Source organism: Bombus flavifrons, chromosome 15, assembly GCF_040668555.2.
Source record: "Bombus flavifrons isolate JBK064 chromosome 15, iyBomFlav1_principal, whole genome shotgun sequence".
Taxonomy (NCBI): domain Eukaryota; kingdom Metazoa; phylum Arthropoda; class Insecta; order Hymenoptera; family Apidae; genus Bombus; species Bombus flavifrons.
The window spans coordinates 11,109,039-11,125,347 of NC_138456.1; the positions used below are offsets into that span (position 1 = coordinate 11,109,039).

Sequence of the window (16,309 nt, forward strand, 5' to 3'; positions counted from 1 at the left end):
GACAGCAAGTAATATGAAAACTAGAAAATTAACAAACACGAAAGTAATACGTTTTCCTTTTGCAATGTCCCATTGTTACAAGATACCATGATATTACATTAAGACTCGAGGTTTAAAAATAGAAAAATTGACCGTTCCTAATACTATACAAAGTATAGAAATGTCTTCGCGAATGGGTTTCTGCATCGTCGTTGTAAAAAGATCGTGGAAACTTAAATTATCACGATAAATAGGCCGAGTCTGCAGCAGCTTGCCATAAATCTCTACGCACGCCCCCTTTCAACTCCGATTATTCGTTTCAGTTTCCGATCGTTTAACTCGACGATCGTTCGTCCCTATTCGCCTAAACTCTAACCGAACCATTTTAATAAAAATCGTTTCTCTCTCGACTCGCACGAAGCTTCAAATCTTGAAATTGAAAAGTAAAATCTTCGATTAATTAAAAGAACTTTTAACGCTACTCGTGATAAATCAGATTTTAATTTATAGGAAACCGTTGCTCGATATCATGAAATGTGGAGTTCCTTACGCAGCTTGGGCATTTCTCCAATCTCTGTTAATTATAAAAGTAGTTCTCGGTGTCGAGAAGCATTGGCTTCCAAATTTAGAATGGGAAACGGCTGAAAATTGGATTGGGAAACGGATACCGGAATTAGACAGTTACGTGACATTTCCTTTGGATATGAGACACGCAGTGGGAATTGGAAAATCGATCGATTTAAGGCTGTCTGGAATCGATTTACCTAGGTCTGGATCTTTGGTCTTGCCCAGGAATGGAAAATTACAGGTAGGAATTAAGAAACACGTGTGAATCAATAATTACGTAAATAACTGACTAAAGACGTATGATATTTCAATTAATCGATGATTGGCTGCGTGATATAAATATTACTAGTTGTTAGATACGTACTATAAATTCAGTTCATAGGTCACCGGATTATATATTATAAATAGTAACAAATTAACGCGACGGTATATTCGCAGGTGAAATTGACATTTGTTAAGCTTCATTTTCCAATCTTTTGAAATTATTATTTTGATAATAATTGATAATTACTATTTTAGTAATTGATAATTTGACAACGTAATATTATTCTAGATGTGATTATAGATAATTGTTTTTATATGTGACAGATGGTAGATCTATAATAATGGTAAATTAAAATACCAAGTTTAGAACGAAATTGATCTTACTAATTGTAAGTAGAATTTTTCGATTCCTCCACGATCGAAATTATTAACATGCTAATAGAAAACTCGTGATAGAATACATATATTTCGGTATACACAATACACGATTAGCCCAAAGATTGTATCGACATTGCGTCGTATTCTTCTCGTTCGTTGTTTAATAGCCTGCGAAACAGAATCGGCAAGCAAGACGTAAATCTAATTCTTCTGCTTTTGAAAGCAAGATTTAACGAGCGATATCGCAGAATGGTGGAAATAAGATGAGTACGATGCTTCGCCACTTGCTTCGGTAAACTCAAAATCAGTAAAAATGAAATGGAAACTTTGCGAGTGCAAAAGAAAATAGAAATATATTTTGAAATTACCAAGTTTTCGAAATCGTTGACCTTTCTTTTCAAAATTTTAATTACGAAATTATTAACCACGAAGGAGGATGTTAAAGATAGCCATTTTTTAACTTCGTTGCGAACGAGAAAATCTCGCAAGACATCTAAGCGCATCTCTCGAGGAAAATTAAAAAAGAACGATGGAAAAGACGGTGATGAAAAAGTGGCAGCGATCAAACTTATCCATGCCTTAGCTTAATCTTCATCTTCTTCGGATACCGACCCGTCTACGAAATAATTCCTCGGAAATCCTGCTGGTGAATCAATTAAAGTTTGAAATCTAGCAAATCCGAAGTACTACAAGATCGCTGTTGGCTATTGCTTTCGCGTAGCAATTATCGTAGCAACGATCCGATGGTAATTCAGATTTTCCCGATTTCATACTTCGATCGATTCATCGGCAGAATTTCCGAAGAATTATTATGTCGACATGGATGAATAATTATTCTGTAGCTGGATCAGAATTTGAAGAAAATGAAGATTAAGCGCAACACAGGGGTAGGTTTGACTGCCGCTTTTTCATCTTTACACTCGTTCTTCTTAAATTTCCTATCGCTTCTCCGATAAAATAACGTTTCTTGTTGCTTGACAGATGCTATTAATATTCTTGACAAATTTTTCGTTCGCAATCAGATCCGCAAATTGTCATTCTTTAAGATCGTCCTTTTATTTTCGTTATAAAATTTCTTTCTAGGTAACAATTATCATGCTTAATCAGTTTATTAGCCAATTAATCGATCGATTATAATAGTTGAGTGAAGCAGGAAAATCAGCAAAGAAAATCAGCCAGTGGTCAAGGTCGGGTCACCTATTCTGGGCTGACCCTCAAAATTGGGGCGGAAGTTCAATAGCAGCGCCGCATCTCGAGCAAGTACCGTGTCGCCAAGATAATATCGTACTTCCCAGAAAGAATCAAACCTTCAGCGTACTTTTGCCGATGAAGAATATCGAAGTGAAATCGGTGAGAATGATGGACGAAAAGCAACCCTATAGAGCGTGGCAATGGGCAGACATGGTTCACAGTAGAGAGTTCGAGAAAGGAATATTCACAGTAAAGTGCGTCTCGCTGAACAACTTTTTGATGAAAAATTTACCACGTTTCGGAGTAAAAAATTTGCAAATTACAGGATTTACAATTTTTCAAATGTTCGAATTTCCAAACTTTCCAATTTTCAAGCTTCCAAATTTCGACGTTCTTAAATTGCGAAACCTTCCAACCTCCGAGTTTATCAATTTTTAAATTTTCCAGTCTTTCAGCTTTCAAACCTGCGAATCTTGGAATTTTCAAATAACCCGAGTATCTAAATATTCGAGTTTCCAGACTGTGAAATCTTTGAACCTTTAAATTCATAAACCTTGCAAGTTTCCAGTCTTTAAATTTTGTAATTGTCAAACCTTCGGAACATTCAGATTACCAGATTTCGAAGCGTCGAAACTTCACAGACACTTCGTGTATTCACCCAAATGTTTATTTAACTTTCGAAACGCAGCATCGAATTAAACAGTCGCGACTTTTACAAACCTACGATATTCAAAGATGATACGAGATAAAATTCTACAGATACGTGGGCTATAGTTGCAAGGAGTGTCCCTGTCAAGACGATCCAAATGGCTACTATCTGGAAGAAATTTGCGCTATTGAAAGACCAAAGTGTGGATTCACGCCTTGTGAATATCCCATATGGGTAAATTCAACCAACAATTGTTATCCTTTACACAAATTCCCATAGACGTAATAAATTCTTGAAATTCATTTTTGAAATAACATTCGAGTGTAGGTGGAAGGTCACTGCTGTCGATACTGTGGCGGTCGACTGTCTTTAACAAGCAAAGTACCTCTATCAATGGTTCAAGTGTTAACAGACGAGGCTTTAGAAAGATACGCTGAAAGGCTCGCTTGGCACGTAAGACCTACCTGGAACGGAGCTATCGAGGTTTTGATAAAGAAGAAACTCGACTATTCGGAAATCGATATCTTGGAAGCTACAGAAGACGCAAAGAGAGCGTTGCAAAGTAAATTCCATACGTTACGTTTCTCTGGTTTAATCTTTTCGTTTTCTATTCTTCTCGTTACTTCGTTATCTCTAAATATGTACTTGACTAACGATTTTTCTTTAATTTAACGCGTCATCGATATCTATTCTCGTAGGAATATTCGCAAGGGGAAGTAAGTTAAACTCGAAAAACGCGGTACTTCACATCGAAGATGTGAATCGAACATACTGTTAATTCTCTTTATCGTTTAATTTAATTCCGTAGAAATAAGAATTAAAGATATACGGACCGTCCTAAAAATAATCGTACAATCGGTCGGCTAGCGATTCTACGTGGAAAAATAAGTGGAAAAAGAAGAATAACGTTTTTTTATTTAAGGCTACGTTTTCGAAAGGAACGAACGAGTTTAATTGAACACTGGCGTGCAAATAGCAGTGTGTTAGGTGGAAGTGTTTGTATTATTAAATATTGACAACGTCACGATTTGCTTTCTGTCGTTATCCTTATCTTATCACTTATCGATTATCACTTTCCTTTATCCTGTATTGAATTTCAATTGTCTGGGACACCCTGTATATGCCCACGTATATTAGAAATAGAATTAAAAATATAAAAATTAACGTTATCGAATATCGAAGAATATTGGAATTAAAAGTATTATCTCAACATAAATTTGCGTAGCTGTGGCCATTTTTTTGAATTATTTTCTCTCGTTTTAATCGTCGTAACGTGTTTGTTTTGAACGAAACAAGTCCTTTTTAAACATTTCGCCATATTAAAAATTGACATCGGATGTTCTCTATTTGTGTAAAAATATGCAGAGGAATAGTTACACGCGATGCAGGAAATAAATTATTTCTTTCTTTCAAAATGGTTTCTATGGATTCCACGAATAATCGTACGGTTCTTCGACGAGACACGGCCTGATAATATCAGTTACTGTATTTTCCACCATCACTTTTTTAAGACATTTCCCCTCGAAACACTTTCTATGTTTAACATTCCCATTATTTCTTATCTTCTTTTCACAAGAAAATATTATTTTACTTACTACTTTTAATACGCTTAAATACCTTACGTTTTATCTACTTGAAATTAAGTAAAACTACTAACTTAAATTGGCGACTGTCGCGAGAAAGTTATAATAGTATAAAATATTCTTCAATTAGCGAGTCGTTAAAAAGAAACTTTCCAACAGCATTAATTTCAGTTTTCATTCATTCTAGATTAATGAACGTTATTCTTCTTCTAGACAAGGTAAACTTTATATTTTATCAAAGAAAGTGGGAAAATTCCGTGAAACTTTTTAACAGAATATTTTCTCAATCAACAAGCGATTAAAAAGTGACTTTCGAAGCTTCTTTAGTTTCAACGTCTACCATCTTTATATCAAAGAATTCGATTTACAATAAATAAGGCGAATTAAATTATTGCTCGGTTTTTATATAAACAGAGTCTAATATGAAATGGTAAATTATTATCGCGAAATATTAAATCATCTTTTCCTTACAAAATAGCAATTATTAAGTCTTCGAAATTAATCGGAAGAATAATATTTCCCAATGAGCTAAAAGTCCTGAAATTGATTACGATTTATCTGAAAAATCGAGTACTCTAATTGCAAAAGATGTTATTAACCCTTGCATCGTCTTCGACTCGATCGTATTTTTCTTCTCTCACGGATTTTTGAAATTTGAGAAAACTATGGAACGACACTCGTTGTTTATACGTCAGAGTATTTCTTAAAACATGAAAAATTCGTTTGCTTCTTGCAACGAGAATTTGTTGCTTCTTTAAATCTTCCTTATTTTATCGTGCTTTTCTTTTTTTAATAGGTATGAAAATCGAAGTTTTCTCTGCAGAAGTAACTGGCGCTGCCGTGCAAGATAATCGTATGGCTATTACATTGGTTCCGTTTTTGGGAATGCCAATGATCGTCCTTCTTCTTCTGTTCCTCTTCTTTTTATACTTTGGCTACTCTTACAGACAGTAAGTACTTGGTATAATTAATTAATGATCAACCTAGGGAGATAATATCCTTTCTTCTAACTCTTTTTCTCATTACGAGGCACTATAACGTCACGATATACGCGTCTTTTATCCTTTTTGTACCTTCTGAGAATTCTAAAGTCTCCTGCAGGATTAACTTCGGATAAAAATGGTTTAAGAAATTTATGAGCTACAGCGAGACGATACAGAGAGCAACAGAAATATGATAATCCCTCCTGCTTCTAAATTTACCATAAAAGCGCTTTACATATTTTAACATAAAAACGATTCATTTATTAATCATTCGCGGATGGATTAACAAACAGTCGCGAACGCGTCAGAATTCTCCGACGTTACACGAAACGTTCGAACTTTATTAGTTTAGTACTTTCGAATTTATTAGTCAAATTTGTAAACTGTCGGTTTCAAAACTTCAAAGTCACGAAGTTTCGAGACTTCCAAATTTACTACGTCCTAATTTGTAAATTTTACAACTTTGGGATTCACAGGTTTGCAAATATGCGTTAACGTTAAAATTTGCAAATTTACGAATTTTCGCATTTAAAGTTCTCACGATCCAAACCCGTAAACCTTCGGATTCTCAAATTTTCAAACTTCGAACGTGTGAATTTTCGAATCTGTGGATTCACCGATCGTCGTACGTTCGGGCCTCTGCTTTCATAGACCTGTTAATGTCCCCGCAAACCGTGAAATAGCCGCTGAAACTACGAAAACACGATCCTTTGAATTTTCATATTTTCGCGTTTTCAAAAGATTCCACGTGCAAAGCTAACTTCGAGTAAACTAAAAATCTCTTCGCGTTCTACGCTGCCAATTAAGCAAGCAAATGAATGAAAGAGAGAAGGTCGAGAAGGAAAAGGGGAAAAAGAAAGGAGAAGGCGGAATTAATAAATCGTGGAAAATAGCTGGGCGATGCATGTTTTCGCGAACGACAAACGGAAGCGAGCAGCTCGACGATTACGTGCGACTCGTTGGGAAAACGGCGATGAAGCTTTCTATAAGCTCGTCCCGTTTGACCCTTATATTCCAGCGACACGTGGGTGGCGATGACGAGGATCGTTGAGAGGCAGAGACAACACAGGAAAAGAGAGGAGCAAAGGGAGAAAAAGAAGAGAAACGCGATGGAAAAAGTAATTACACGGAATATGAAACACGAGGCGCAGTTTCCAACTGACTGCGTTTCTCCTTCGCTCGCAGCCCCGTTAAACCGGATGTTTCCGAAATTAACCTCCCTTCGGCATACTTTTAAACGAGACTGAACCAAATGTTTTTGAAACATTTATATGTCTCTCGAAACGTTTAATCGTGAGAACGTTTTAGCGAATCGATCGAAATAAGATTGAAAAATCTGATGCGAACCGAATAAATTTGAAAATCGAGAGGTTTGGAAATTTGCAAATTCGAAAGTTCGAAGATCAAAGAATTTGCAAGTATCGATAAAATTCAGCGAAAGATATTTCGTCTAACGTATTGGGAAACTCTAGCGACGTAAGATATTGTTCATTATGCGGTTGCGAGTGTGTACGTCTTTGTTTCACTGAGTTTCAGCGTTTGGAATTTAGTTGGCAACCAATTTGATCTTCGCATCTATATTCGGCTATGCAAGAAGTCCGCTTACAAAGTTATTACAAACAACGACTAGTTTACCCATCGTAAACAGAAATTCATTTCGTTACAAATATCTGTTATGAATTCCGTTCGAGTACCAGAAATTCGTGTCTCGATCTCGGTGATTTTGTATAACGAAATCACCAGGGAAACAGCACTGGTTGCTTCGAATTGCAGCAATGGTATCAGTGTTTACGTACGGTAAACCGAACTGCATATTGGAACGTGTGTAACTTCAAAAGTTCTCTTTGCTGTCGATCGAATCATTGGAAAGCAGTACGGTGGTAATACACGTGTACAAAGCGAATGTAGACACCTAATCAAACAGTTTGTGAAATAACATTTTCAATGACCGAAGGAAAAACGAATCGTAGAAGAGGAGCAGAAAATAATATTTCCAAGAGAAGATCAATAAGGGAAAAGAGGAAGGATATCTCTAGGAGATGCAAAGGTCAAAGAAAATAAGCGATAGAGCGTAAACGATCACTTGTGTAAATATAATTATAAGAAAGAAAGAATATAACGAATAATAAGATGCAGATTCATGAAGCAATCGAAGAAAAAGGAGAAGCGGAAGAAGATGTGGAAAGCGAAAGGTCGAGAAAAGGAAGAAACTACGAACGCAAACTCGTATTCCACAAGTACAGCAACGCTACTGCTATTAAATATTTGTCCACTTAATCGGGCAATTTATAAAATTAAGTTTCAAATTGTTAGAAGAAACGGGGAAGTAGAAAGAAAACATAAATTCGTAAAGTAACGAACGAAAGGAGAAAAGGAAGAATAAAAATGGAATATTCTTTCCTTATATGCTTAGAAACTAGAAAATAGGAAGTAAAAATTTCTGTAATTTAATTAACTCTGTTTGGTCAATGAGTAGTGCTGTTTATAAGTAAAAATATCGTAAATTTGTAGCTTTAAAAGAGGATGTTTAAAGAGAATTTAATAACCCGAAGTGCTGAAAATATTATAATAATGTTCTATATTACTGATACCTTTTCTCTCATTTGTAATGAAAAATTTTATGTTCTCTAAATAGATTTCAAAATATTCTAATGCATAACATGTTCCTCCGACGAAAATAGTTTTCACTATTCTTTGAGATTAACAGGAAATATTTCCAAATTCAGTTGTCTAAGATAGATGTTTGAAACTTCAAACTTTTTGTTTTAAATGCAAGTAAATCAATGAAAGTGGTATTAAAATGTACTTTTTGATGCATCTGACCAACGTAAAATCCTACATTTAGGTTTGCCATGTAAGCACGATACGTATTTAAGTATCCAGAATTTTAATCAGACATCTCGTTATTATTTGCAGTTTCCTGCTAGGCTTCTCGGAGATCTTCTCCTCGATAAGGGATGGAGTTCGAGTGGACAAAACGCAGGGTAGCAAAGCATTCGGTTTTGCTCGATTTGAAAATAGTGCAGAGAGTAACGTTCAAATTGCCAACGTCGTCAACGAACCAAATCTCGAAGATAACGAAGCGGAAGGAAACGATCCATCTTCCGGTGGAAGATTCGAAAATCCTCTGTACAGATCGAGAAGAAAAGGGCGCAAGGAGGATGAGGAGGTTTTAAATATGGAAGCTCCCCTCAGTTTATCGACTCTTAAGCGTAAAGTGGATAATGAAATTGAAGAAGCGGATCTTGACACCGATCAATAAAACGATAAAAATTCTCTTGCTTTTCTCCTTTGGTAGAAATTACAGCATTTCACGGCGTAAGGTTATATTATTTAAATTTAAATATAAAGCAGCTTTTATTACGTTGTACTATAAGAAACGATTCGCTGTATAATCATTCTTTTTCAATAAATGTTATAACCATTGTGAACGTACGTTATTTCGAAACCGAGAATCTTCTTTTTCGTATATCGTTCTTTAATATAATTTTCTTTAAGAAATAAAAACTTGAAATATTTTTTAACGATGAAAAATTCGCTACAACCGAATGAAAAATTATCGAAAGACTGCGCAACGCCTTTTAGATTAATCGGGCCAGAGAATTCAACGACGTAAAAATTTGTTCGTTTCTAAAATTCGAAGGACGTCCAGGAAATGAAAAGAGATCGAAACAATGTTATCAGGAGGTGGAGGTCGATAATTCATTACCAGAATCTTAATTAAAACGCGAATGAACGGTCGATTCAATTGTGGAGGCCTATCAGATTGGGCTGTGAAATGTGATGCGCGAATGGTCTTACTTCGACGGCATAATTAAGTCGGCATATAAAGTAAAAATACGTAATTTTGTCACTTAGAATTACGAAGAGTACTAAACGAGCAAAAGTATTTCTCTAGTAGTTCGCTTTAATCGAATTTCGAAGTATCTCGAATTTACTCGATATTTTGATAAAAACGCTCGATGATCCTGTGAAACCTAACAGAAGAGTAAACCCGATAAGATTGCCAATGCGAACAGTGACGTCATATGAAATCTATTATTCCACGTACGTGCAAAATCAATTAGCTGGTGAAGGTTATTTTCGTTTACAATCATTCCATCTATCGCGCCATGTATTACAAGTACCATGGAATTTGTGTAGGAAGATTAAGAAGGGATTAGAAGACCACCTAAACCCACTAGTAAACAACTTATGTTCTAAGTTAATCCCAAGGAGACTGAGCAGGAAACATCCCAATGAACTAGGACGCTCAATAATCTACGAACAAATGTATTTAACTCTAAGGCACGGACTACTGGGAGTACCGTCTACAAACTATCGTTCCAGCTCGTTATATCGATCTACATAGTCGTAACAAAATTGTAAATTATCTGGAGAAGAATATAAAAATAGTTTAGGAAGATCAACTCTGAAAGTGACGTAACGAAATTTGGGAAATCAAGGACAAACTTTCTTTAACACGATGTTCGTTTAAAGGGAAGAAAATAGTCTTGAGAAGCCAGTTGATTTTTGATTCGGTGTAGTATATATAATTCTTCGTCTTTTTTTTTCATGTGCGTTAATTTTATTATATTTATTATAATTTGTGAATTTTTATACAAACGTTCCTTTAGTTCGTTTGGAGATTTTCATTAAAAAGAACCATAAGACCTTGTGGATATCAGCCGATGGCACGCATACGCGTTCTTCATATCTTAACGATATTCGTCGTTATTTTGAAGTGAAAATAATTAAAATTCATCGAGTTAAATGTCGTTTAAAAACCCGTTCAGTCGCTTGGCACGATCCAACCACGCCGATTATCCAAACTGAGAAAACCGAAATCTCCTAATTGCTCTTAGTTAGAGTATATTTGTACTATGCGAACGATAACGAAGGAACAATTTGAAAAATGTAAGAGATAGTACGATACTATATCGTCGACGGTTCTTATATTTTGCCAGGAAATTGAACCACGCCAGACGCGAAATCGAACGAGTGGCTAAGAATTCAAAGGTGGAAAACAAAAAAGTTAAGTCACATGTGTTTATTCATTTGTCATACAACGTTCGAAGTTAGACGAACGACCACGTGCACCGGCGTCCACGTGGCAGCGGCACACCATAATCGCGTAAAGACATTTACTCGTCGGGATAATAGGATAAGTCGTTGCACAGCTAACACGAGGACACGTATACCGAGATATACACAGTTAGTCTGTGCGGATAAATAATATAATGCACGCGATACATCAGATATTTGGTGCAGGGCACACAGATGCTGCGAATGTATTTTACGAATCGGTAATCGATCATCGATTCGCGATAATGAAATCGAGCGAACGTTATTTGCGTGTACGTGTCTGTTTGCGTGTGATTAGCCTGCGGATCTTTAGGCATTTATATTTAAAAGTATGAAATGCGAGAAATTTGGAAGAATAGCGACTCTTAAAATGCGTACAACGTGCAAAAATATACGAGATGTCCACGATAAAATTATGATATCTAGTTTCGTGGTACGAATCTCTGTTTACAGATTTCTTGATCCATTTCTCGATCGTTCGACTGATAAAAATATGAAATTCCATAAATATCCACAGTCTATGGTATGACAATCGTTCCCTCGTCGTCTATTTCGTAGATTCGTAAATGTGTTTGTGTACGTTTTCTTTAGTGTATACATATATTATCTGTTTATATAGAAATATCTTATGTATATATATGTATATTTATATATATATATGTATATATATAACCATTTATATAAAGCTTCGTTTATAGAATATATTAAATTCTTTCTCTCCCATTCTCTTTCTCTCTCTGTTCCTCTCCTTCTCTCATTCCCTCTGGATAAAACTGCGTTCAATTGGCATTTTGTACAAGAAATTATACACGATTCCCTGCGCGACAGGCTATGATTCTTATCTAACGATACGAGGCTTCCTCCAGCGAATTTACGTACGTACTTGTATAATTGTATAGCAGGAATTACGGTTTCCGCGAATCATTGGATAACACCGACGTATAAATTGCGTCTGCTTCTCGCGAATAGGATTAACAGAGACTGTAACGAGTAATTCTTCAAATATCTCGAGATTTATTAATTTACATAGACATTTGATCGACTTTGAAACAACCTAGAAACGCACGGATCGAAGAGCGCGAAGATATTGGAGGAGAATGCGAGTGGCGTAGAAGTTGGGCAAAGAGAATTTCGAAAATTTTTGAAAACGGAACGATTCACAGAATCTTGGAAATTGTGAAATTAGGGAACACTGGGAATTTAGAAACTCGCAACTAGATGCTTTAAAATTCGATAAGCTAGAGATCTAGAGATTTCAGGATTTGAAAGCTTGAAATTCGAAGAATTTTAGATAATTGAAAAGTTTGAAGATATGAAACTGTAAAAAATCTCGAAGTTTGGCAATTCGAAAGCACGAAGAGTTTAGATATCCAAAATTTCAGAGTTTCAACGTGCAATTCGAAAGTCAACAAATTTGCAAGTCTAGGAATTCGGAGATGCAAAGTTACGAAAACTTGGGAATTCCAAAATTTGGTCATTCGGACGTACACGTTTTCGAATAATTGAACAAATTTCCCAACTTTTAAGTTTCTTTCAAATACCAAATTAACGTATCTCTAACTACGTACTGGAACTACATTTATCTGAACTTGTAACGGGACAAACAGTTTATTATAATTAGAGTTCGCGTAATAGCAGCTCGTGTTCAGATAAACGAATTCAACCAGTAAAACTTCAATTCATCGGGCAGTTAAAATTTCGTTCGAGTAAACAAAGTTCCGCTGTAATATCATCTAAGCCGGAGATACTTTCCATTGGAAAATTCCTCTACGTTTTTCCTATTTGCGAGACCATTGCGACCAACACCCGCTACTTAATGTAACAAACGCCCATAGGTGTCCAACTCTCGGCTTTAATCTTTAATGCATCGATATTACCCCATAAGTACGGGTGTCACGCCACAATCTCGTTCCACCGATAGGGTCAACAACTGAAAGCGCGAAAAACAGTATCCCCTTTAAGAACGTTATAGGCACGTCGGTCTTTAAAGTCAGTAGGATTCACGTTTGCGGATGTGCTCAGTCAGGCGTAAGTAATTGACAGACGCCGAGTTAGCCTGCCTTTTTTACACGTCTTGCCGCTTTTTTTTACCTTCAGTACGTAACACACGAGTGTGCGTGTCTTTCTCGTATTTTTTTTTCTCCTCAATAGCGTACTATAAACACACGTGACACTGTTTGGTAAACTCATTAATTTCTTTTTCAATCTCTTGGGAGTTTTACGCGTATCTTTGCTACGATAGTTTTCTCCAGTTTGAATAGAGATCACGTTTCTTCCGTTTCGTCGTTGTTCGCGAAAGTCCAACAACTATATCACGAATTTGTTACATTGCAAATACGAAACGACTTATTTTCCGGGAGCCTAAGTTGGAAATAAATTTATCGTCGATTACATTTTTGTAGATTCGAGAAACTCGAAGTTTCGCAAGTAGAGGAATAAAGTTAAGAGAAATCGAGACGTTTGAAGTTTCGAAAAGATGAAAATTTGCAAATTTCAAAGCTTAGGATTTGAAAAATTGGAAATTGGCAGCTTCCCTAGATCTCGGCTTTCAATATCCGCTTAAAATATAGATCGTGTTTAAAATTCCCTGTTCCGTGGGCTTACGACGGCTAGACAGGTCGATCGAAGTTCTCGCGAACTTCAATTGGTTCGAAGCCTGGATCTAAGCCAGGAGGAAAATTTTCCGCGACACGTGATCGCGAACGATGAGATCGCAAAATCGCGCGAGGAGCCTCGATCGTGATCGAAAACGTGTTCGATGCAGAAATCGGAGACGCGCCATCGAAATTCTATGTACTGGAGCCTTGAATTATTCTGTTAAACGTTCTTCGACCATCTTTGATATTTATTAACACGTTTGATGCCATGTCAGTTAAAATTTATCCTACCCTTTGATCGATTAATCAGGTTTTCCGCAAATAGGAAAAGTCGTCCCTTTCTGATTTTTCTTCTCCTTTAATTTTTTAAAATAAAACAGTGACTTTTGAAAACCCATTTTTCTTGCGATTAAATTAGCAGACTTATGGCAGAGATATTTTCTTTGTTGAGACGGATTGAAAAATTTCGTGACTTGTTTAAAAGTTTGCGATTAATTCTTTATGCAAAAAGCTAACGTGTATTTAAATTAATTGTATTGTTAAAGGTACTCTATACAGAATATAAAAATTCTGAATTAAAAAGAAAAACAGAATGTCGATTGTTATTATCACAGAGAAATATGACTTTTGGCAAAAGAATATTTAATAAAATAAATCCTTTGAGTTCACCTCGACACGTGATAACAATTATCACGTCACGATAAGTTACCAAATTGTTTATCCAACCTATCTCATAATCAATCTTTCGGACAACCTGTTTGAGATAAAAGATAGAGCTTCCAAATTGTAGACGTAGTCTGAGCCTAACACATTTGTTATTGTTTAAATGACCCAGCGAATTCTGCATAAAAATAGATGTTCCAGACGCTGAAGCTCGTTCGGCTTCGAGCTTTAAATAGCCAACTAAAACAGACAAGAACCGTTCTATCATTTCCCAGAATTTCTCAAGCGGTCCTCCACTTCAAATAAAATCGTTCTTTTTTCAAAAACATACTCCGACATTCGTTTCTTCTTTTACTTTTCATCGATAATACACACGCTGACTTTTACGTCCGTTATGCACGTCACGTAACACAGTGCGATATGTTAGACGGTTGGAAAATTTCGCAGAGATATTACAGTAAAATTTGGAGAAAAGCAGAATTTTCCATCTAGATGTTCCAATAATCAAAGTTCCATTATAGTTTTCACATAATTTTGTAATATAATAATATTTTTAACTATCATGGCACTTGATGCGTTAATAAAATTCCTATGTATTTTAAAATTCAAGAAGATGCAATCGTTTGGAGAATTTTTTCTTCTCGTGCTTAACTGTATCAGCAAGACTTCACGTGCCGAATGTATCATATTTTCGAAGATCGTTATAGTAATCAATGGCAGCGCTCGTGTTCGAGACAAGTTTTCTCTTAGAACCATTCGTCGACCCTTCCTTTAACTCTAATTCACACGATCGTGAACATTATCGGTGATATTTGTACCCATTAGACAATGAAAATTTGTCGCTTTTGAAATTCGACGATACATGTGATCAGTGCGAGCATAGAATATGCAAAGTGGGGCGTGATTCGTTATAAAGTTAACAGATTACCGACATTTTGTTAAAATCGAAGATTAGATTTCTTAGATATTTTTCGAATTAAGTTTTATACGATTCTTTGTGCGTGTATTTGTAAACCATTGTTATCTTCTAAATTGCAAATCTCTCGAGAAACTTATTTTTATCGAGAAGTTATATTTTCGATACCGAATGTTTGTCTTTTTATAAAAACATTTCTTACACAGAAAATATTTTTTTCGCAGAAAACATTCTTCGACTATTCCCTGTTTTTACTTTCTTATTTTTTCTTGAAATAAACTTTTTCGATAAAGAACGCGAGAATTTTAAGAATCTCGAGGGAGTTCAAAAAACAGGAAAGAGAAAACCCCTGCTTATTACGTCTAAAATGCAATTCTTCTCGAAAAATATCTGTTTCTAGAGAAAAAGATTCGAATTTCATTTTCCTTTTTTCGCTGTAGTTTCTCAACTGTTTGCAATGCGAAAAATTATCTTCCATTATCGTACTACGAATCACACCGCACGTAATATAGTATCATAGTATAACAGAACTACGAAAAAATTACATCTATATACTGTGGCGCGTTCTTTGAAGAAATAATCAAAATCAACATCATTGCACACGTTCTTCTTAAAACCACAACGGTGCGAACCATCTCAACGACGTACGGATGGTTAAATAAACGTCTTCTTTTACAAATATAATATACAAATCTATATCTCGCGTGAATGGATCCTAATCTATAAATAAATTCCTATATATATATATCAATGTAACAAATTTTCTCTGAAGAAAATAGACGTACACGATCATCTCGTATTCATTCTAGATAAAATACCACATTAATTATAATCACTCATTATCTATATAATTTATATAGTTAACGCGTTGGACATTTATCGTTTCAATTGTATGTCGTCTTAATATTATATTTTAACTATTCTTCGTTCTCTATATTCGTTTGCTAATTTTATTATATTATTTGGACGAAAATCGAAGAGTCATCATCGCTGTCAAGCGAACACAAATATCAATCGACACTCGATTGAAAATGCACTTACGCTCGCTCCTAAATACTTTAATAGTCTGCGCGAACGCTTATCTATCGCTAAATGTCTCCCTACAAGTTTAACTCTTCGTAATTAAACTGGGTCGTTACTCATCCAAGCGAAATTTTGATTTTTATCGATAGAAATTTTGAATATTTGACTCGATAAACGACTTTATTATACAGTGAAGACATCGATAAGTATCCTTTTACGTTTTTCAAAGTCCAGAATACTAAGGATATTTATCTTGGATGGAAATGACCCAGCGTAACTACGGAGTGTGGAAAAATATAATATACGTCTGCCTTTGGAGGGTTAATCCTTGTCGTTTAATTAAATTTCGCACGTCTTTGAAATTTCGTTTCAATCAAAACTCTCTCCATACGCTTTATCGAACTTTGTGGAATAAGTTACCTCTGAAAGATGAACAACGCCGAAAAGAAAGT

General features: G+C 35.5%; 1 protein-coding gene across 1 annotated transcript; it reads left to right on the forward strand.

Moving 5' to 3' along the window:
• The first annotated feature begins 286 nt into the window (after positions 1-286).
• LOC138187532 (protein amnionless) lies at positions 287-9,029 on the forward strand. The gene is made up of 7 exons (XM_069128437.1): positions 287-422; positions 490-787; positions 2,329-2,633; positions 3,139-3,262; positions 3,356-3,590; positions 5,408-5,561; positions 8,511-9,029. The coding sequence occupies exons 2-7, from the start codon at positions 509-511 to the stop codon at positions 8,854-8,856; spliced, it is 1,443 nt and encodes a 480-aa protein (XP_068984538.1). The 5' UTR covers positions 287-422; positions 490-508; the 3' UTR covers positions 8,857-9,029.
• Positions 9,030-16,309: the final 7,280 nt, after the last annotated feature.